Source organism: Syngnathoides biaculeatus, chromosome 1 (assembly GCF_019802595.1).
Source record: "Syngnathoides biaculeatus isolate LvHL_M chromosome 1, ASM1980259v1, whole genome shotgun sequence".
In the NCBI taxonomy this organism is placed as follows: domain Eukaryota; kingdom Metazoa; phylum Chordata; class Actinopteri; order Syngnathiformes; family Syngnathidae; genus Syngnathoides; species Syngnathoides biaculeatus.
Window position 1 is genome coordinate 9,785,588 of NC_084640.1, and position 23,056 is coordinate 9,808,643.

Consider the following 23,056-nt stretch of genomic DNA (forward strand, 5'->3'; position numbering starts at 1 on the left):
TGATTTAAATTTTTCTAAACATGCTGCCTATTATTATTATTATTATTTTTTTTTTCATTTGTACGAAACTAACAATTTACCCATTAAAGGTCTTACATAAAAGTTAAGATTCATTGTTTAAATTGCATTATAGATCTCAAAGTGACGTTTTGTTATGGAATAAGTTCAGAAGAATGTCTGCGTTCCTACTTGCTTCAAACTCATGATTTAAATTGTATAAGGCACCGCATCACAATTAGTATTTTTTTGTTTTAACCAACAAGAAGTCATCCTCTGTGAGCTAATACCCCCCCCTCACCCCTCACCCCCCTTCTCTTGAAGTGACGTCACCGTTCTCCGTCAATCAGCGTCGCCGGCTGCGATGACAGACGCGGACGGACACGTGTTGTGTTGGCGAGGGCGGTCCTTTCGCCCGCGCTCATTAGTAAGCCTCCCGTCGTTTGTAGCCGCGGCGAGCACTCACCGGCAAGTTTCTCCATCCGGCCGGTATGTTGCTATAGTCCCGCTCAGGGAAAGCGGTCCTCCCAAGACATTCATCCCCCGTCCAGCCATTAGCTGTGTAACCCCGCCGCCGTTTGCCTGCTTTTATAAACAATTTGCTAACGCCTGGGAACGGCTTGCTATCGGAGCCACCCCACCCCACCCCCACCTCCATGCCCCCCCTTTCCTGGGATGGTGGATCAGGGGAGCCCCTCCCCTCCGTATGAAGCCGCCGAAGAAAGGTGGAACCAATCTGTCTGGCACCTCTTTTGTGTCACTGCAATAAAGGGAAAAACTCCAAAATCCATAACGATGTTCAACATATCTCTTGTTTCTAGACTTGACTTGTCATGATGTGTCCATGGTTAGGGACGGTTAATAAAATAAGCAGTTATGAGTTGTACCTTTTAAAGGTTTTTAAAAACAGTTCCTTGACGCAAATAAATGTTCTGGTGGGTCCTACATTGCCCACATGCCGGAGGTTGCACACCATCACTGTGCCAACCCAAGCAGACTCAAAAATGAAGATGCTATTATTTGCAAATACTTGTTTAAAAGCAAAAGTTACAAACCAGGCTGAGATATTAATGGACAACTTTATGGTTGTTGTTGTTTTTTTTTTTCTTCCAGGAAATACTGTACAGAAATAGTTCTTGTTATGTACGATAACTGTTTGCGGGTCAAACATTCGAGGGCCCGATTGAATGTTCAGGTGAGTTTTGTTGTGCTGCTAGCCTGGAGGACCGTTAGCACCTCGGGAGCTCACGGCAACACCGTAAAAACGTAGCGTAGCGATCCAAGAAGGAGCAACTTCTGGACTGACAGGAAACTGCGTTGGAGTGGAAAGTAACTTGGTTAATTACTGACAATATATGCACGAATAGCTAACTGTCTCGTAACGACTTTTTACTCCCCATAGATTCATAATTTCAGCCATATCTGTGATCTTTTCTTGTTTTTTCAAGAAAAGCATAGAATTTTGATTTGAATTTAAGACATATTTTGTTTGGCATATGCTACATTTTGCTCCCGCACCTGAAAATCATTCCTGAAGAAATCATTTACGATTAAATTGTTTTTATTTGATGGAAATGTTATCTTTTGCTTAAGTGCATGTTAGCCGCGATGCTATTTGGTCAAACAAACAAACATGAAAAAACAATAACAATAGACGAGAGGACTTTGTATAAACAATTAGCTTGATGATGTCATTTGTGCTGAGTCATGTAATTCACCGCCCACCCCCTCAAGATGGTTAAAAAGGTGTTATAACAGGGTTACATGTATGTTCTGAGCATAATTGCAGTTTAAAATGTCTGGGGGAAAAAATAAGTTTTAGTAATTGCAAAGACGACAAAATCATTTGAAAATGTTTTTTTTTTTCATATGCAAGTTGGTCAGCAAGAGGGAAGAACGAGTAAAAATATAAATATTTTAGATTGTGCTTGACCATATTTAGGTATTTTTGTCCAGTAACATTGTCTCAGATCGCAAATGCATGTTCTGGAATGACCCATTGCATGCATATATTGGGGGAAAATAAATCTACTGTAGTTTTTGCAAATGTAGTATGGCCCTTGGAGCACTTTGGCCCCCGATAGGACGGAAAAACTCTCCACACCGATGCCAACTCGTCGGCGAGCCGGGCGTGTGAGCGCGGGTGGGCGGGTGTTGGTGTCAAAGTGCCGCCGAGTGGTAAACACTGGGCGGCGGATTGACGGACAGGTGGGCTCCGGCATGTCAGGGTGACGCGCCTTGAAGGGGTGGAGTAAGCACAAAGCGGCGGAGAGGCCGGCCCCGGCTGCGTTGCGTGTGTCCGTCCATCAGTGCGAGGCGCGCCATCATCCTCTTCCTCCTCCTCCTCATCTGCCGCCGCCGCCGCGGAGGAGCTTCCTCGTCTCCTCGTTTCGTTTCGTGACGCTTTTGTTTTGCTTGTTTTTTAATTCGCGGACAGTCACATTGAAAAGGAGAGTGCGGTGTCGGGCTCGCTCGCGCATGCCCAATGACTGACACGCCGAGCGAGTGCGGACTCTAAACGTGTCACTCTTTTTTTTTTTTTTTCCTCCTCTCCCCCCTCCTCGTTCCCACAGTGTCACGGAAGCTCCCACGGCCCGCAGCACGGCAGCCCCCCCCGCCGCCGCCCCCCTTTCACCGCGAGAGTTCCGAACTGCTCCGCCGTACTTTTGGGGCCGCCAAGGTAGGAGACAGTCCCGTAAAAAGAGGGTCTTGGTACGAGGGGGGAGAGCCCCCCCCTCGCTTCCCTTCCACGAGCCTCCTCCGGTACATCCACGCGGAACCTTCCGGCAACTTCGGCCGGACCTTCTCGCCCCGTTTTTTGCGGAAATACTCCCCACGAGTAATGAGTTAAAAGCTCATTTTTTTCCTTTTTAAACACCCAAGCAACGCGAAGGAAGGATCTACACGTAGACTCCTGGGACTCGCCTCCGCTTTTTTCCCCCCTTTTTTTTTGTTTGTTTATTTGTTTGTTTGTTTTGAGCAGTTCAGGGTCTGCATGAAAAGTCCAGCAGCCGCAACAGCATGCCGAGGAGGAAGCAGCAAGCACCGCGGCGCTCATCAGGTACGTCCCGGTGTAGTAAACAAACACACCCTCGCTCGCCACACGCACTTTAATCGACGCGAGACAAACACACTAGTTATGTTCGATTTATTCAAAGTGTAGCATACAACGTATGATTGAATTTTTCATGAAAATTCTGTCATTTTTGTGCGCGTGTGTGCGCGTATTTTTCGGGACCCAAGATAGTTTTAGGAGTAAAGACATAGCGGCAAAGTCAATATTTTACCAAATTTATTACATTATTTTGGGAACATACCCACGAAACCAATAATAATTTACCCTAAATCTGTGTGTATGGTAACTAAAAGACCTAAATTATACCTTTTGCTACTTGTTGGTTGCATTTTTGTTCAGTTTTTTTTTTGTTTCTATCAAGTTCCTTTACTTAAATATGTATTTTGAATGTGCCAACACGTTTGAAGTGTAAAGGGCTCACCCCCCGCCCAAAAAAAGAGCAAAAGTGCCTTGCTCCAGCATTGCCATCCTCAATTTGATGCTTGATTGATCGCCTGTCACACCACCGCCTTTCATCTATTCATTGGCCATAAACATCAACCAAATCGTTGGCTACGCATGCACCCAGCAGCTGGATTCAATGGGTCACTTTTTTTTTCCCATTTTTTTTTTTTAAACCCCACCTGACAAATTGAAAGAAAAGTTCTCAAACAGGGAATGAATACAAGGCGATTAATTCCCCAAAAAGGAGGGTGGGCGGGGGTGCCGGGTGTGTGTGGAGGGGGGGGGGTTGCTTTGCGTCTGGGGTGGGGGGCTAGGGGGTGGGGGGATAGGTAGGAGGAAGAAGAGAAGAAGGAGGCGGAGGGTGCTGGGGCATAGCGAGATCACAGGGGAAGAAAAAGCCGGAAAAGCAGCCTCTTAACGCCGTGACCTGACCTCTGTGTTCTGGAGGTGTCGGACGAGCAGGAGTCATGACCCGATTTGTAAATTTATGAACAATTGACCAAGGAATATCTCCTCCGTGTGTTTTTTTTTTTTTTATTATTTTATCGCTGTTGGTCACCAAAATCACTCAAATATGACCTGTCCAATTTGCTTTATTCCCAAAAACTAGAATGTATTCAGGTTGATTTTTCCATGCCTTCCCGTTACTGTCTCTGAAAGTAATACGTGAATCTAACAGGGAAAATTGGATATACTGAATGCAGGGAGTCTATGAAGTTGTCCTTGGTGTACATCTGAGCTCGATTACACCAAAGCCCAAATAGAAAATCTGAGATGAATTCACATTTGCCTTTTGCGCAGAATCGACGTAGCTGCGACTTTGTGCGCTTTCACACAGCCACACGGCATCCCAGCATCAGATAATTTGGTAGCGGCAGCATCTGGTGTGACATATAAAATCCTTGTTGGACAGCAACAACAGGGCAGGAGACGTAATACTTTGGCGTTCAGTGTCAAATGCCCGGCATAACCATTTTTTTTTCCACATTTCTCAACGGATAGTGCGTTAATCTCATAGACAAACCGTATCTTGTGTATATCCTAAACACGACTGTAGTACTTATCATCATTGATTGATCACGAAACCCATATGATGGCTAATTGTGAATATCTCTTTGTCCAATCACGTAAAATAGAAGAATTCTCAAATGTACCTTCATCAACTCAGTAGATATCTGGCACGGTGATTTAGCGGTAGTATTGGAAAGATATCACAACATTGCATCATGAGTTCCAAAAGTCATTCCATCCCTTCAGAGTCACTTACTTTTTCCATGGCGGGACTTTTCAGGGCTTTTGTAAGTTTCCTGCGAGAGTCTCGCTCCCGCGTGATTGACAAGCACATGGCAGCGGAAGCCGTTTGAAGTCCGCGCCGCCATGGCCATAGCCAAGCGAACGGAATGCTAAGCAGGCGTCGGCAAGGAAACGTGAGGTTAAGCAGACTTAATCAGGGTTGCGGACGCGGACACTTTGAACTGGTCGTGGCTGTAACGTCTAATTGACAGCGGGCTCCGCTGATGGACATTGTGCCGTTTGATGAGCGTCTCGGTGCCGTGTTGAATTCGTTGGCCGTTGTGGTCACATCTAACGAGTAGTCTATGTTTTCACTAGATTTGTTTCTGCGCAACTTAACGTCTAGCTTGTGTTGAATCGCACGGGATTTCTTTGATTGTATAACACATTGATGACATCACGATTGCCTACACGTGATCAGAAGCTGTGTCCTAGAATCTGGTTTGATGCGGCTGTGATCCAGATTATTTCATACCGCAAAGAACCGTCTTTCAAATCAAAAATGGTCTCCACGAAAGGCAAGAGCACCATGTGATAGGTCCCGGCCAATCAGCAGAGGCAGGCAATGATTTTATTTGTTAAAAGTTCGATATAATGTTGAATATAAAGTTACTAAAGTAAATGAGTGATCTTGTAATATGCTGCATAATTTTGTTGGCACTAACATTTTTAAGGTATTTCCGTGAGTTCTATCCACTCGTTGAATCCATTCCTAACCCAAAGCCATTTTACTTTAGTTGTTCTATTACAATGTAATAATAATAATAATATGTCACTATAATTTAACTGGAGTTCACTGTCAGATTTCATTCATTAAAACAAAAAAAAAAATTCACTGCCTCATTGTCACTTACAAGAGGAGGCAAAAATAGTTTCTCAACAAGCTAAATATTGTTCCTTGGCATGCGAATCGAAATGTATCCGACGAGGTTGTCGTTTGTCGCGGGCTCGTAGCATTCACATCATTTTTACATCGTAGATCCGGATGCAAGTTGCTGTTGTGATCTAACGTGGAGCCCCGGCTGATTTCACAGGAGGTTTTCCGGTCTACTGTGTGACCGACACGCATCCAGCGCGAAGAGCGCGTCTAAGTTAACAACGCCGCCGTCCCTCCTGGGAGCGTGTTTACATCCCCGGCCAAATATCTCCAGATTTGTCCCCTGAGGAGTGAAACAAAAAGCAGGCTCGTCTCCTCGGAGGGAAAGAGGGAACATTTCAATGGCTCCTTGTGTGTGTGTGTGTGTGTGTGTGTGTGTGTGTTGTGTGTGTGTGTGTGTGTTGCGTGCGCGCCCTTTCCAATCGGCTCGGTTTCATCAGTCACAGGGATGCTTTTACACTCCGTAATGGCACTCGGGCCTATCTCCTTTATGGCCACTGACAATACATCAGTGTTCCCTCATCTGGAACCACATTAGTGCATCTGTTGGTTTTGGCGGCGTAGTTCAGTGCGGCGCCATTTGAGTGCGGTACCTTTTTTTTTTTTTTTTTTTTTTTTTTTTTTTTTTTGCTGCAGTCATTTGTCGTCATTTTCGGGAAGGCGTGTTTATGTGCAGAAGGTGGGGTGATTAAAATCATCGCGGCAATGTCAAGTGTTTTTTTTTTTTTTTTTTTTTTTTTAAAGATTCGGTTTTGGACAGAAATGGGGGAATTTTGCTGTTTCATTGTAAATTTATGGCATAGCATCTTGAGCAAAAGAAATGTACATAGAGAAAAGGCCTCTAAGGAAAAATTGAGGTTACGGTATTCGTCCAGATTAGCCACCGCCCGCCACCTTTTTGTTCAAAGTCAAAAAAGGCATCCTGACTTCTTGCTTTTGCCAGCCACAATATCTTAAATCAAAGTGTGCCACTCTTTGTAATGAACGTGTCAACTATTCACTCAACATGGCAGAGTAATTACACAATGACACAGATTGCCTTACAGTTGCAGGGGGGGGAAAAATGAAAAAAATAAAGGACGAGGAGTGATGGTCCCAGCGCACTTTGGGATGGCAACAGATCACAGGGGAGGGGCTCGTCATTCCCTAGCGAGCCATCGGTGATGCGAAACACATCCCAGTGTGCGTTCGTGTGTTCTAATGACTAATCGGAACTAGTTCACGGCCTGAACGGACTGTAAACGATGCATAAATTGGCATGACAAATTTACGCATCCTGGTTTAATTTTTGGCCATTTTGTAGCTCATAGAGGGCACAACTACCATATTTTCCGCACTACAACGCGCACAGCATTATAAGGCGCACCTTCAAAAATTTTTTTCATATATAAGATGCACCGCATTATAAGGTGCACAGAATAGATGCTACAGTAGAGGCTGGGGTTACGTTATGCATCCATTAGATGGAGCTGCACTGAAGGCTCAATATTGATCCGTATATAAAGCGCACCGGATTATAAGGCGCACCGTCAGCTGTTGAGAAAATTAAAGTCTTTTAGGTGCAGAAATTACAGTACTTTGCTCCCTAAACATGCTGCAACTATAGAGGACGTGATTAAAAATTGATATTTGCTCAATCTTGTCATTTTTGTATTGTTGGTATCAATGAGGTGTTGTTGTTCATTACTTGACGGCCGAGGTTGCAATCCCTTCAGGCCTTATTAGTTTAGCGCAGGGCGAAATTATTTTGCTTCCTTAACTGGCAAAAAACAAAGTCAATTCTGAGAACGGAACGCTAACATCTGTGCGGTTTTCGTCGACGCAAAGGCAATGAAGTCTTATTTCGAGCACTACTATTAATCCACTTTGTTGTTGTTGTTGTTGTTATTAGCTCACATGGCGATTTAGCACACGGCAGCTGTCAGCCAAGGAAGGCAGCAAGCATCAAGCTATTAGCACCTCGCCGACACTCCTATCTGGATGCCATCCGATAAAGCATTTAATGACATTTGTCAGGGCTCAGTAGCGTGCTGCATGAGGAAATATTTGAAGTACACACAAAAACTGTGTGTGTGTGTGTGGTGTGTGTGTGTGTGTGTGTGTGTGCATCCCTGAGTTTGTGCAAGTGTGATCTATTGATAAGGAAGCGTATGCAAAGTTGTCATTAAGGCGTGACATTGACTGAAAGAGTCAGAGGATGTGCAGGCTTTCTGCATATAGTGGCTAACAGCGTTTATTTACTCAACTGCAGATGAGGGAGGCTTTTATTTGCACAAGCTTGCTTCGTGTCAAGCGAAAGTGAAGTTTAAAAACGAAAAGGAGAAGCGTGGCAGATTGAGCCGAGCACGGGCAACTGATGTTTTTTTTCCGCAACCAGATTGGTGTATGCGTTGTCCACATGTGACAAGTCACATCGATTCATAGTTACAAAGGTTTGTTTTTGTGCAGGTGGATGAAGTGAAATACTCCACTTAAGAGTTGCTACCGGTTTGTTAGGCAAGCACTTATTTGTGTGCCGTACAGCACGTCTTGAAGTAAGACGATTGAAAGTCAAAACCCCGTTCATAATGCCGTAAACTGACAGTTATTACCCATATGTGAAGGAGGTGTTCATTTTTGTTATATGTGGCTCTATTACAAACTACATCTGGCGTAGTTTCTCCTAGGTGGGGGAATTAAAAGTCAAAACGCTGCATCCGTGAAATCGGATATTTGTGTTTCACTCTTACGACCACTTTGGGACGGCCACATTGGTCTTTACGTCCGGCAGGGCGTCTCCTTGGCGGAGGTCACAGTGACGCGTGAAGGTGGACGAGCGAAAATCAAAACAAGCGAAATATTCCTGAAATTTGGCCGAGCAGCCGGGCGACGACGTAAAGGCATTCGGCCTCGCCGCTGCGAGGTAAACTTATATGCCACTTTAATGAGGTGGAGGGGGAAACAGGAAAGCCTGGCTTTCCACTCCAGTACAACAAAAGAATCCTTGACAAGAAAACAAGGTCAGATTTTCTTTTTTGTTTTTTTTGTTTTTTTCAACAAATCCAAACTTTGAGGCATAAATACGCCCTGCAGCTAGTACGTCGTTGCTAATCAGTCCAGTGTCTGATGCTAATTTGCTGTTAAGACACACCAACCGCATGAGCTCATTGCACTTTTTTTTTTTTTTTTTGTCCTGCAGGTTTTGTTGCGTGGGACAAAAAGCAAGGAAGAGAGGGAGAAAAGTGATGAGTCATGATTTAAGGAGGACTTTATGGGCTTGTCATGAGTTGCTTTGCGTGGAGCAGTTTTACACCTTAGCATTTAAATGATTGCTGTCCACTTTAACCATTTGTTACATCACAATGCGTGTCCTTGTGCAATTCATGCTCACACTAGTTTTATAGCCGCCCGATTTGCCTGGAATTTTTATTTTTTTTTAACATCTGTTATCATACAGCATATTTTATCATAGAAATATCAAAATAGCATTTTGCAGCTGTGTTGTAGGATACATTTTCTTAAGTATTTATGCCTTCTATATGCGTCAAATATTTCAACTTATGACTTTTATAAATGTATTAAATACTTTAGAAAACGTAACTTAGCACCTACTTGCAAGTTAAATATTTCAGCTGGCAAAGCGTTGGCCTCACAGTTCTGAGGACCCGGGTTCGATCCCGGCCCTGCCTGTGTGGAGTTTCTCGGTGCACTCCGGTTTCCTCCCACATTCCAAAAATTTACAAAATTATTTGGGCACTCTAAAGTGCCCCAAGGTGTGATTGTGAGTGCGGCTGTTTGCCTCCGTGTGCCCTGCGATTGGCTGGCAACCAGTTCCTGCACGTTGACAGCTGGGATAGGCTCCAGAGCTCCCTGTGACCCTCTTGAGGATAAGTGGCAAAGAATGAATAACACTGAGGTAGAATAACTGAAGAGTGGAGAGCAATATAATCGCCATATAGCGGGAAAACATAGTACTGCAATTGCAGTTACTAAAGAAACTCAAGTTAGTGGTGCATTGGTGAATTGAGAGAAGATTTTATGATGTCATAGGTAAGAGAGCCAGAGGCAAATTTTCTTTATGGGAAAGGCCCTGGTTTACCTGAAGTAGCCTCCAGCAGCCCTGAACATCTGGGCTGGGCGAGGCAGGAGACACCAGACTGCAAGATGAGCGTGTCGGTCGAGGGCTGCGACGGCTGTCCCGTGTGAATGAAAGCTATCGAAAGTGACAGACGAACAGCACTCGCAGCTGCGACTGCCGGCGTGGCCGTGACAGGTGTCAATTAAGTACGACGACTGCAGAGGCACCCGATGTCTTTTAGTCTCTCTCGTTTGCTCCCTCCGTTCTGTGTGAGCTGTATTTTTGGCGGAAGAACATTTTAACCTTCTCGGTGGCGTATGCACCTGGCTGCCTTTTCCCTGCGGAACACCAAGGCTAATAGTCAGTATATTACAAATAGTTTTACTTTTAGATGAGTTAATAGATGTTCCATTTTGTAAATCCAAAAATGACATTCTTTTTATGATACATTTTAAAAGAATTCATTTATTAAAATGGTATTTAAATGACTTCCTATTTTCAGTTTTTTATACCAGTAATTATTTTGAGTATTTTTAATGTTTGTCATTTTTTCATAATTCTTTTTAGAAATATTTTTACACAAGTATTTTTCTACCTTTTTATACGAAGATTATTTTTAAGGCTTTTTAATTTTTGTATTTAATAAATGGATTGAATTATTGCATTTAGATGTATTGAGTAAATTTATATTTTTCAATGTTATTTTTACAATAATTTCTTTTGACATGATGAAAAAAAGAGCACTCCGTGTGTTATTAGGACTTGGTGACTTGAAAACTCCATACAGTAATTTGTTTTTTTTGACATTTTTAAGTTTTGCGAGCCCGCGATCAACTAATCAGATCAAGAAAAGTCAGTGGGACGCATCCGCCCCGCCTGTAGGGAAAAGCAGAAAATGCTAATTTGCCAGTGGCGTGAAACCCTCAATTTCCCATCTGATTTCTGTCCCGACACTCCGGTCACAAGCTTTAGCGTCAGTGACTGAAAGAATGAGATCGCTTGGATGAAGTGAGACGCCTCCCCGTCCCGTAAGGCGACCGGCCCGGGACGCCCGTTCGCTTCCCATCAGGCACTGCTGCGGTTTCTCTCAGCTGCTTGCACAAGTCATCACTTTGACAGGAGGCTCATTTGTATTGCTGCACTTTTATGTAAAAATAAATAAATAAATAAATAATAAATGAATAACTTGTGCGGCTAACATCATGCCGACAGACTGGCACAATACAATAGACCAGTTGTTGGCGCTCGACTGTATTGATATCACTCTCTTTGGAAATAAGGGGCTGTTATTGAGCTTTAATCTTTTGTAATAATGGTTTATGAAATCAATGTATCTATTGAAAAATCACTTAAGATAACCAATCGGGACAGCTCTAATTAGAAAAACGTAATTCATCGTGTATAATTTGTCGAACAATACGTAAGAACAATCACTCAAATATGTTCAAGAGAACTCGTGTACACTCCCGTTCGACTAGTGCAGATCTCCCTCCAGAGCTCGCTAGTATGTGTAAACAGTCTGTTTTTATCTTTTTTAAGATGTTCTATTTTTGATGTTTTTTAATATAATGTCATTATGTATGTCATGCATGAAATAACTTGTTAAGACAGATGAAAGTATGTTTGCAAGACAGTTGCCAATATGGCTCATTTGTGTGTGGCCTCACTGAGTCTTTTTGCACTCCAAATCTTCACGATCAGAATCACTTAAATTCCATTTTCATAGATTATATGTGAACGCTCTTTTTTCACAAGTATAGTTATGTACAGTAGAGACAAATCAGTGACGAATCAACGCCTAAGGTGGCTTTTTCAGCCTCCATATATGGCCTCTTAAGTTTGTGGATGCCCTCCCTACCAACAGATTGTTCACGTACGGTGGACCCCCGCTATTTGTAAATAGCTGAAATTAATGGATAAATGACACCTATTATAATTGTATTTGGGAAAAGAAGCAAGTTATAAGTCAATATCACCACAATCGGTGGAATCCACGAGCCAGCGACCATTGTTCAATTATTCATAGTTTAAAGATACAATTTAAAAAAAACTGTACAGTATGTACATTTTATTCCTTGTAATGTGTTTTAAAGATGGGGGCGGGTTCAGTTTTTTTTAACCACAAAAAAAAATATATATATATATATATAGCACAAACTCAAATCCCACAATACGTGACTCATGATACAGCAAAGGAACACCATATCCATACAGCCATCCATTTTCTTTACAACTTATCCTCACGAGGGTTGCGGGGAGTGCTGGAGCCTATCCCAGCTGTCAACGGGCAGGAGGGAGGGTACACCTTGAACTGATTGCCAGCCAATCGTAGGGCACATGGAGACTAACAGCCTCACTCACAATCACGCCTGGGGGCAATTAATGTTGCGTGTTTTTGGGGGTGTGGGAGGAAACCCGAGTGCCCAGAGAAAACCCACGCAAGGCACGGGGAGAACATGCAAACTCCACACAGGCGGGCCCGGGATCGAACCCGGGACTTCCGAACTCTGAGGCCAATCCTTTCCAGTTTACCCAGCGGAACACCATATATATGTCTACAAATGAGTATTTTTGCCTCCACGAGCTTGTTCTTCACTCCCGACAGCATCTTCTGTGGGATCTCCTCACAAACTCTCATCATGGCGTCCTAGACCGCCGAGGTCCTAAATGTTAGATTCAGCATACACGCTAGGTTAAGGTTCACGTTAATTATGCTGCGGTGATGTGCGTGTATGAAATGAACAACCGGATCGTCATCGGATTTGAGTTTTTTTTAACGCTAATCTGTTTTGGAGTTTGAGTCCTCAATCTTAACAAGTGGGAACATTACATGCAGACGACGCTCTTTTGAAGTCAAAAACTCATGACTGTCACATATTTTCCGAGAGGCCATTTCCCTTCATGCCAGGCAATAAAACATGTCACTCGCCCAGGGAATCAAAGCATATTTTTGTTGGTAGCGTTCACGTAAAAAAAGGGAAGCCATTGATCGTCATCCGCTCGAGGTTACACCAAAGTCGGCACTTTGTAGTCTCCTGCTTCACCGCATTGACGGGGGCCGAGGGGGGTGGCGGCTGCTTGAATCTTGAGATCCCTTGTCTGTTTGACGAAGAGGTGCCACCAACCACTACATGCCCTAAAAAGTTCAAATCTTTGTCTCGGACTTCCTACAGGGGGGGCTAGGCGGGGGGTCCTAAGCCCCCGGCTCTGTACCGTTAAGTCGTCTGACTGAACAAACAGCAGGACATGTCTTTTTCCTCAGTATCCCATCTACCTAGAACGCTATCATTCCTTATTTCTGGAATCGAAAAGAAAAAAGAGAAAACACATCTCAAGAACAAGTCATCTGATGGTAAAATTACAGCGCCATAATTAGCATAGCAATGCGTCTGCTTATTTGATGTAACGACATCTTAGAACATTGTATCAAAGGAGTCACTTTGAAATGAGTCACTAATTAATAGGAATTGGATCGGGCCGATTAACGGCATCGTTTGCGACACTTCTTTGCTCGACTTCATTGCGCGTAATTATCCGGAGTTTTTTTCCGCGACAGCGTCTTGTAAAAACTAGTCGGAAGTATTGCAAAAAGCACTTGGAACTATATTCTACAGTTCAACGGAAACGTGAAAAGGCACGATAAAAACATTTCAAAGCAAAGTTGTTTATATAACGATTAATTTAGAATGACACGATGATGATGGATGATTTGGATTTTCTCATTTACGGTGCAAATTTTGAAAAAGATTCTTCGACAGCATACCCCAAAACATGTCATATTCAAATGATTCACACTAATGTTTAGTCTTGTTTCAAATGAAGTTCGATGTAACCCAACAGTTTCACGCCTTTTTACGGGACCTTCAACTTAGCGCAGACAGGAAATAATTTATTTTAAGTATGCCAAAATTACACGCTTCTGTTTTCTTATGAATGACGATGCATATTTTTACTAAGAATCATACTTAAACTTTTCAGAAGGGTAAGAGAGGGGAAATGAGAGCAAATAACACACCTTTGTTTCTTGAAATTTAATTGGCTAACGATAAGCAATTGATTAGCGCCCCGGTCGGGTTCATTATAAGTTCATTTATATTATTAATTTAATGCCCTTATCGGACAAGACACGGGTAGTCAAAATAACGAATGCTTTATTGCTAATTACTGGTAGGTTACACCCCCCCCCCTCGCCCCCATGAAAAAAAAATGGTGACATTTTTATATCATCAGAGCAAAGGACCAAGGTAATTTGGATTACTTTGGTAATCTAATTACTGTGCCTTTTCTTACTAATAGTATTATGTAGATTTTTTTTTTTTTTTTTTTACACAATCCTACTAAAACTTCCAACAATACACACTGAGATGGAAATGTTACCACAAATGTTTTTTGGGAGTCTACTCACTTGCTTGAATTTTAAAACGTTGTAACTGTGAGTGGCAAATTGGCGCTCCTTCTTTCTTCTTCTTTTCCTTTTGGCTTGTCCCGATTAGGAGTCGCCACAGCGTGTTATGTTTTTCTATCTAAGCCCATCTCGTGCATCTTCCTCTCTAGCACCCTCGGTCCTCATGTCCTCCCTCACAACATCCATCAACCTTTTCTTTGGTCTTCCTCTCCCTCCTATGCCTGGCAGTTGTTCAATGTTATCATCTAACTGTACATTTGGGTTATGTTGGGTAAAAAAGCGTAGCTACAGTCTAGATTTGGGATAAAATCCTACTAAAACCCGTCAGAACATACAGGGGAAATGTTAGCAGATTTTTCCTATAAACATTTAAAATGGAATCACAAACAATAATTGGGCTCCTGTCCCGCCTGATAGGATTTGACAACTTTTTTTCCCCCCCTCAATTCACTGCAGCAGACATGTCAGTTTATTCCCCAATCAGAGTGGGTGAAAATGTGTAACCCTCCGCTTGGATCGCTGCATTTTTTTGGGACCTTTCATGTATGGAGTGTCTATGTGGGCCCAGACGGGAAGCAACGGCAAGAAAGAAACCGGGGTGGGTGGGGGGGCGAGTGACAGCAGACAAGAAAGAATGAGAGGAGGAGGGGGCGGCAGTGGAAAAAGAGGAGGCTAAGCGACAGAAAGAAGTGAAAGAAAAATGACTTGAGCGATCGGCGAAATAAAGCGAGTAGGAGAAAAGTATCGAGGCAAACGGCGAGGGTGGTTGGCGGGCAGCTTCGGAATGAACTGGGGGGGTTGGGGGGGAGAAAGCATTTGGATGTCTGAGCAGAGAGAGGGGAGGATGTCACCCATGGCTGCCACTCATCACTCACAGCCAAATGACGCCGTTTTTTTTTTTTTCTCCTCCCCCCGCCAAGCTCCCCTCCTCCCTCTTCCCGCTGTGGGAGAGGGGGACGCTATGAGAGGAGTTTAGTAGGAGGGGAGCTCAGCCCGACCCAACAGGGTCACTCAGAGTTCACAACCTCCAGGTGGGGCTCTCCTCCACCGCCGCTGTTGTTGTTAAAACTGTCCGGGCGGGGGACGACGATGGTTTACATGATACGTCCTAATACAAAAATGTGTTATTGTTTGACGGTTTTTGAAAAAAAAGTTTCACATCCAGACGCTGTCCAAACAATCGCCGTTGTAGAAATGACTGGAAAGGTGGAATAACGCATCGCAGGTCGCCGGTTGGCCGCTTGGGCCGTTAGCCAAAACTGGCCTTGGGATTTGACTTGAGCGATGAGCCGCCATTTTCCTTTGATAGCAATTTGCAGTAGTTGTCGAGTTTTTTTCTTAACGTTTGAAAAGTTTCAGATGAACACATTTTAGAAAAAGTGGAATACTTTCAAGAAAACTAGTTGCATGCTGAGCTAACTTTTTTTAACAGGAAGTTGCAATGATTAGTCAAATTTTTTCAGGATAAAAAGTTGATAACCTGAACAGAAAATTCCTTTTTTTCAAGCTTTAAAGTTAAATAAACAAGAAAAATCAGATTTAACTGAATGAGTGTCAGAAGTGCGATTTTTATTCTGAGAAGATTATTTAATCTCTGAGAAATAGCACAATATTCTCAGGGGGGGAAAAGATGACATTTGTTCCCGAATGAAAAATGGGACTTTATTCCTTTCATTTTGTGCCTTTTTTGTAGGAAAAAAAAACAAAAAGAAAAGACTATTCATGCAGGGATATCAGATTTATGGGATTATAGGTCACAAACACATCCGAGCTTTTAATTAGCCCAAAGCTACGGGGGGGAGGGGTCATTGATTTTTGTTAGTCAGTGTACCATATGTAGGTATGTACTTTTTGAAATGGCACAAATTTTGGAACCCGGTTGCAGAACCACCGTTCCAAACACGACCCAAAACGTCAACCTGGACGGGGAAACTGTCACGTTGTTTGTTTGATGCATGTTTGCGTGAGAAGGAACGCTTCCTTCTGGGATTGGCGAGCTTCCCATCCCCAGTTTGTGTGTGTGTGTGTGTGTGTGTGTGTGTGTGTGTGTGTGTGTGTGTGTCAGCTCCACTTGTCCTCGTCGTTTCTGGGAAGCGTCAGCCGCCGTTCAGAACTCAAACGACCTGTTCTTTTTTTTTTTTTCTTTCTCTCTTCCCCTCTCTTTCACCACCACCATCTCCTCCTCCTCCTCCTCGCTCTCCTCCTCGCACCAAATTTGGGGAACAGCTGGGGCGGCCATGACGATGATTTGTCTCCCTCTGCCTGTCCGCTTGACAGCTTTCATAGCACGCACATGCTCGTCCGCCATCGCTAATAAGCACACACGCGGCGATACACACTGTAAGACACGTAGCCTTATACAGAGGCCATGTTTTTTCTGGCCGCTGCCAAAACACAGCCATTTCCTCTAAGACCGGTCCACCATACATCAGCGTGGGGCCTCCCGGCCCGGATGGCAGGGGCTGACAGAATGACACGTGTCATTTATCAAATGGGTGCGGGGCTTGGGGGGAGGCGTGGGGGTCTCAGACGTGCTGTGTGACAAAGCCCCGCACCCAGAGCAGTGTGTCTTGGGATACATGCCGACACCCACTGTCCACAAACTAAACTCCCTTTATGGCTCAAGAAGTTTATTGTTTGTTTTATTTATACAGTGAACCCCACCCTCATTTATCGCTGATTATATTCCAGATCCACCCACAATTGTTGGAAAGATATGGTATTTGGAGACATAAAAAAAAAATCTTAACTTGTTAAAATATATTTTCAAGTATTCCTTCGTGCCTAATGTCAAGAAAGCTCTCGCTCTGTTTTTCATAAAAGAGGGAAGACGTGCTATTTGCCCCCCCCCCCATTTAAGTTCCAAGCTGTAAAACTCCAAATTAACATGTTTCAACATTAAAATGTTCAATGGTATGAGTTCATCGAACAAAAATCTGCTGTCGTGATGGAAACGTGTAACTTGAAACGCCATAGACAGACTAACGGAAGTTAGCATTGCTAACTTTCGACATGTGCTCATAACATTGCAGTTTTTGGGGAGATTTACTTTGACGGTTGCGCTGGCATATTGAGTAACAAGCACGAGCTCTGATTTAATTTTTCTAATTTTGTTTGCAAAATGTGAATACTTTTTGCCATCACAAAGTCATCATTATCCACCATCTTAAAGAAAACTAACTTTTTAAAGAATCAATTTTCACCATTTGAATCACTGTGGATCACACAGGATGCAAATGGTAGTCTAGAGTTGCAGCAATTCAATGTTTTGCTTATTTGACCGATTATACCATAGAGAATTGCGTAATCAGACAAAATCGGACTTTTGCATGATTCAACATCGGCCTGAGTGGTACGGGAATGAATGTTGCCCTCTTAGTTGTCGCCATCCTCACATGCCACACTATGTCGTCTTTAACTTTGAGCATATGTGGCTTTAAAAAATAGGTGATTGGCTTGGGAGTCAGCCAATGAGAGTGTAGAATTTGCACGTTGGTGTGTGTGAATGTGCATGTGAAGTGTTTATTTTGTTATTGTTTGGTGAAGTTGTCTATTAGCTTGCTCCTTCTGCTTTGCCGTAGACGCATTGCACTTGTGAAAGTGTGAAATTATCCCAAACATCGGACATTCTTGGTCTTTAACACATTCTTTTCTCCTGGCTCACTGCCACTGCTGCGACTTATTTCCACACAAAACTGGTGCGCAAGTCTCCAGTAATGTTAGTCCATGTGGAAACGTGATCACCGTGACGCTTTGAGGCTGAGATTTTGCATCGACTTTATGTATAATAGTTTTAATACATTCATTCTGTTCATCTTTAGAACTAAGTAGCCTTAAAAGCAATAAAAACTGTGCAGTTTTTTTAACGTCAGTTCTTTACAGAATTTGATTACTTCATGCCATCATGATGAAAAGGTCCAGTCCCATCAGATTGTCATTTTCCATCAACCAAAAAGTACGCTGGTAACTAAAAAGGAAAAAAAAAAAAGCACAATTCACTGCTCTTTATGGTTTTTATTTATCTTTATTTTTTTTAGGTCACAAAGCCACTGCTCAGATTGCAAATGGCACATCCCCATTCGTTAAAGTAGCCTGTTATCGAACCTCAACCCCTGCGCTCTTTTCCCTTTGCATGCACGCCGCAACGGTCCCACCATACGCCTCGCTTCCTCCTTCATCACGTCCTCTCCTGTGATCTCGCCCCCACCTCTCCGGGCCCTCCCGCCGTCCCCCAGCCTTCCCCCACCCTCCCCATCATCTCTTTCAAGCGCCCGTCCATTTGTCTTCATAAGCTTAATTTATTCGCTCGGCCCGCAGATGCGCGCTGACACACATCACTCTCCCTCCCACGCTGCGGGACACATGGTCCTTGGGAACACACCTGACACCCCCCCCCCCCAAAAAAAAAAAAAAAAAAAACGCACACGCACTTGTGTCATGGACTGTATTATCTCATTGCACGGTTCTATTTCACCAAATCAAACCCTCAGCTTAGCATTCTTGTATATGGCGTTATCCGCGTGTGTGTGTGTTTTTGTACATGATTGTATGGGTATTTGTGGTGGAGGCCATTTTGAACAGCGGGGACAGGTATTTTCTTTTTTTTTTTTTTTTTTTTTTTTTTTTTTTTTCCCTGGCATTTTCCACACCCACACAGCCGTTGGTTGTCTGTCCGCAGTCGGATATTGTGCTCCGTTGAAGGATGGCTTCCTCTCTTCCTGCCTCGCTCCGGCTGTACGGCTGCTTTGAGCCAGCACACAGTCACACACGCACGCACACGCCTAGTTGCATCCACACACAATTAGCTTGGACATGGCTACTGATACAGGATCCCTTGTACATCATTTTCTCCTCACCTTATTTTTTTTTTTTTGTCGAATAACATTGTAGCTCTCTTGTTAGATAAATGTTATTAATCCAGTATTTTCTGCCGTCGTACTAGAGTGGCTCCAACTACAGCAGACAATGTTTTTATTTATTTATTACATACATGGCAAATAAAGATGGTTCTAGTGAAGTATCAGCAAAAACCCCTCCACTATGTATCAGTTATCGCATAATTGCTCTATCGTGATGAGCGGTTGTTGTTGCGTGAGTGTTCCTTATTGTATGGCACTCTCTCTGTATCGTGATTTTATAGCCGTCTATCATTTTGTGTTCTGTCCACAATACTTCTATGACTCCCATCCCTAAGAAGTATTCTGTTATAACGTCGTTATATGCTTGTGTACGATTCCTCCCACCTTATTCTCCTACACCAATTTGGAAACGACAACTGAAAACGTTGCGTAATGGAACATCGGCCTTCAGCGGCGCTTTGTCACCAGGTTTAAAAAAATAAATATAGAAACGGTGAAAACTTGGCCAAGCATAAAGGATAATGGCTTTCGCGGTACACAATTGGCAGAATTTCCCCGGTGACACGCGGGAGAAAGTGCTCAAATATTTGGGGACGTCTCGGTCATCCTGCGCAGACTTCCACCCGGAGGCTTTTTGTGGTTCTAATTAATTTCCCTGAAGTCATTTTTATGGTTTTTCATATTCTTTTTTTTCCCTTTATCTTTTTTTTAAACATCCCTGAAGAGAAATTGTGATGTCATACTATTATTTATTTCTCTATTTATTAAAAAAAAAATGCGTGCATCCGTGATGACACACTGTGGTGACCCCTAACGGGATAAGCCTAAAGGAAACGAAGATGATTTAATGCCGTTATTTCAAAGTAGATAAAAATAAACAGGGAATTGTTTTATTTTACCTGGTTTACTTTCTGTCCACTTTAAAATTCATCATATTTCACACCAGTTTAATGGGAGAAAAATGTTGCCACTCACCCCATTGTTACTTCACAACGCTAACCGTTAAAAGTGTATCAGATTAACTAATTGTTTTATTTCTCCTTTGACAAGACATAAAAACTGTTTCAAAAGCATGGTCATGAGGCAGTTATGTACTGTAAATTTATGAGCCTCTTAGTAAAACATTAAGTGCTTCAAACCGTGCTCACTAGCTAACTTAATCCCTCATCTCGCTCTCTGTCTCTCTCAATATTATAATGAACACTAAGGCCAGGCGATTTAATCGGTTTTATTGATTAGTTCCAAATTATTAGCTACCAACCATGCTAGTTGATACCAGCCAGCACCACGTTTCTTCCTTCATAATTATTTTACTAAATTCTACGGGTGAGCAATTAATTGATTTTAGCGATTAATTCTAGTTTATTGGTCAGGACCTTTTTTTTTTTTTTTTTTCATTTTTTTCCATGGTTTCCATCCATCAAAGCGCTTCCCCACTGACATGCACTACTTGCATTTCCAACATGGCTGCAAACAGAGAGGAGCTATTTTACAAAATCTATGTTAGTGTTGTCCATTTAGTCACTATACCTAGCGACTTTTAAAACCTCTCTTGCGACTTTTTTTTTTTTAAGTGATTAGCCTGACATCAGCAGAATTAGTGTTTTTTTTTCATGACAATAAAAGACCGTGTGGAAAGCACTCAGAATTAATTGCACCAAACATTCCCAAAGACGGTCACCTTTTACTCATTTAAACAGCAGTTATTTATCAACACGCTGGAAATGTTTGACCTGACGAATGTGCTTTCAAGCTGTCATTTTGCCATCTTTCCGCATTGTTAAATTGTTGATATAAATTGTAGATTTATAACGGAATGCGTTTACGTTTGGCAAAAGCAAACATGTTTTTCTACGAGCATTTGTTTTCCTATCAGAATTTTTTTTAATAAAATTTGATGAAGTTAATCCTGTCAAAAACATTAAAAAATGTGGAAAAAAACAAGCTTTTTTGGTATCAGATGAAAAAGTAAATCCCAGAAGGAAAAAGATAAACATGAATGGAGGGATTTAAAGCAGAAATCACTTTTGAAAATTAAAAATTAAGGTGAATTGTATTGTAATAATAATGTGGAGATAGATAGCAGCAACATCCAAAAGAAACTGTTATGGGAGTTACTAGCATTAGCATAGTCGTAAATGGCTTATTCATCAGTTGTTTAGCTAAACGGCTATGTAGCTAAAAACAGTGGCTAGGTTCCGTGTTTGATTCTCATCTAAGGGGGGTTCCCTTGGATGAATTCGTCAAATGTTTCTGACATTGATTTTATCTCAGAATTAATGCCCAAAAACATCAACCAAGCTATTCAGCGCAGACAGTTATTTAGCTCAGATTTATATGAAGTGCGTGTGCATTTTTTTTTTTTTTACACTGCTTTCCTCATCAGTGTTGCACTAGGCTAGCGTCCTTGGTAAAGGCTGATTGATGGCTTATTGTGTTAGTGGACTCGACTAGACCGAACCGATCACGTTTTGGCCCCGCGCCATCTCATCTGTATTTTCATGTTGAGTAGATACTGGAAAGACATCCTACTCATCAAGCTATACATATTTGCTCATTACCATTGCCGTTTTGCTTTGTGTTGTTGTTTTGAGCTCTGCACGTTGTGTATATCATGACTGTACCAATTCTTCATTCTTCCTTCCTCAGACCTCAACTTTGTTTCCTTCATCAACGCTTGTGTCCCTTGAGTCAAGGTTCCATTTTAATGGCTCCATTCAATAGTCCAGGAACGCGCTCATATTTCTTCACCGTTTCTATTGTCTTCGTACGTCACAGAACAGTTTTCCCCAACCGCGGAAAAAGTTGAAAACTCGTCTGTCAATGCTTTTTCCGCTCTCTATTGTCCATGCCGGCGTTGATGATTTATGGTAATTATCCGTCTTTTGGGGGTCATCTGTCAAACTGCTAGTTGCTAGGCGATGGGAGCAGATGTTGTTTAGTCGCCGGCAAAACGGAAAGATGGTCTAGGGCAGCGCAGGTGAACTCAAACTGTGTGTGTGGGTGTGTGTGTTAGTCAAACGTCAACATCAAAATGGTGCATTCTTAACCTTCAACCCAAATCCTGGATTGTGAGAACCACTCACTATCTGCACTAAACTCATTTGCAAAGAGATTCAGTCAAATATTGGGTTACGTTACAAATTATTATTTCTGTCAGTAAGTGTTATAATACATTAATAACCCACCTAGCAACTTGGTTGGACCAATATTTAGTAACTTTTAAATTGAATGGCTGGTCAAAGTAAAATAAAACAGACCGTTTTTAAACCCTCCTGATATGGAGTACGTTAAATTGTCACGTTTTAAAGGTAAATGTCAAAATTGCGACACATCTTACACTGGTCTATTAGAATTTTTGCTGTCATGCTCAATGCGTCGATGCAGTCTCTTCGCAGATATTCTGCGTTGAGCGCAAAAAAACAATATTCCAAAGCAAATTGAAATTATAACATACAGCTATTCAGTTTGTGACATTTTGCAATGTGATTCAATGAGTGAGGGATGACTGGTTGTTTCATCCAATGGCACAATTCACATATGTACTGTAAAAAAAAATGAATGACGCCACTGGTTTCTTTTAGGCAGCACACGGAACTTTCTCTAACACCGACCACTGTTTTTCCTAGTTTGCCTTACACCCACCCCCCATCCCACCTCTTAAAGACATACAATCATAATTACACATGTTACAGTATTTACGCAGCCCATCAATGCGTTTTCTAATGACGGCGTCCACCACCGCTGCTTTAGTTAGCAACACAGTCTGGGCAACGTAGAGCAAAGACGAGCTAGACATGCTGCTTATGTTTACTTTCGATATTAATGGAGAAAGTTAAAAAAGGAAATGGTGTTGTTTTAAGATGCAATGACTGTAGGAGTGTTTGAATAATCGAAGAAAAAGTGGACGAGATTTTCTCTTTTCCGAGTGGGAAGGGTCTGGTCTCAAGCCAAAGTAGAATATGCAAGATGAGTGTAATTTTAAATATAGGCGGAAACATAAAATTAACCTTAAAACGGTTTGGGAGCATTATCATCATCCCCCACT

At 42.4% G+C, this 23,056-nt stretch overlaps 1 protein-coding gene across 3 annotated transcripts in view; it reads left to right on the plus strand.

Annotated features, from left to right (window-relative positions):
- The window catches only part of LOC133498169 (teashirt homolog 1-like), a 143,329-nt gene that overhangs the window by 94,772 nt on the left and 25,501 nt on the right, over nt 1–23,056 (plus strand). For 2 of the 3 annotated variants that reach the window (XM_061814707.1, XM_061814715.1), the window contains exon 4: nt 2,571–3,058. In XM_061814707.1, coding sequence (XP_061670691.1) covers nt 3,019–3,058 — 40 coding nt within the window. In that variant the 5' untranslated portion in view covers nt 2,571–3,018. The remainder of the gene's footprint in view (nt 1–2,570; nt 3,059–23,056) is intronic. The other variant, XM_061814698.1, reaches the window with a different exon arrangement.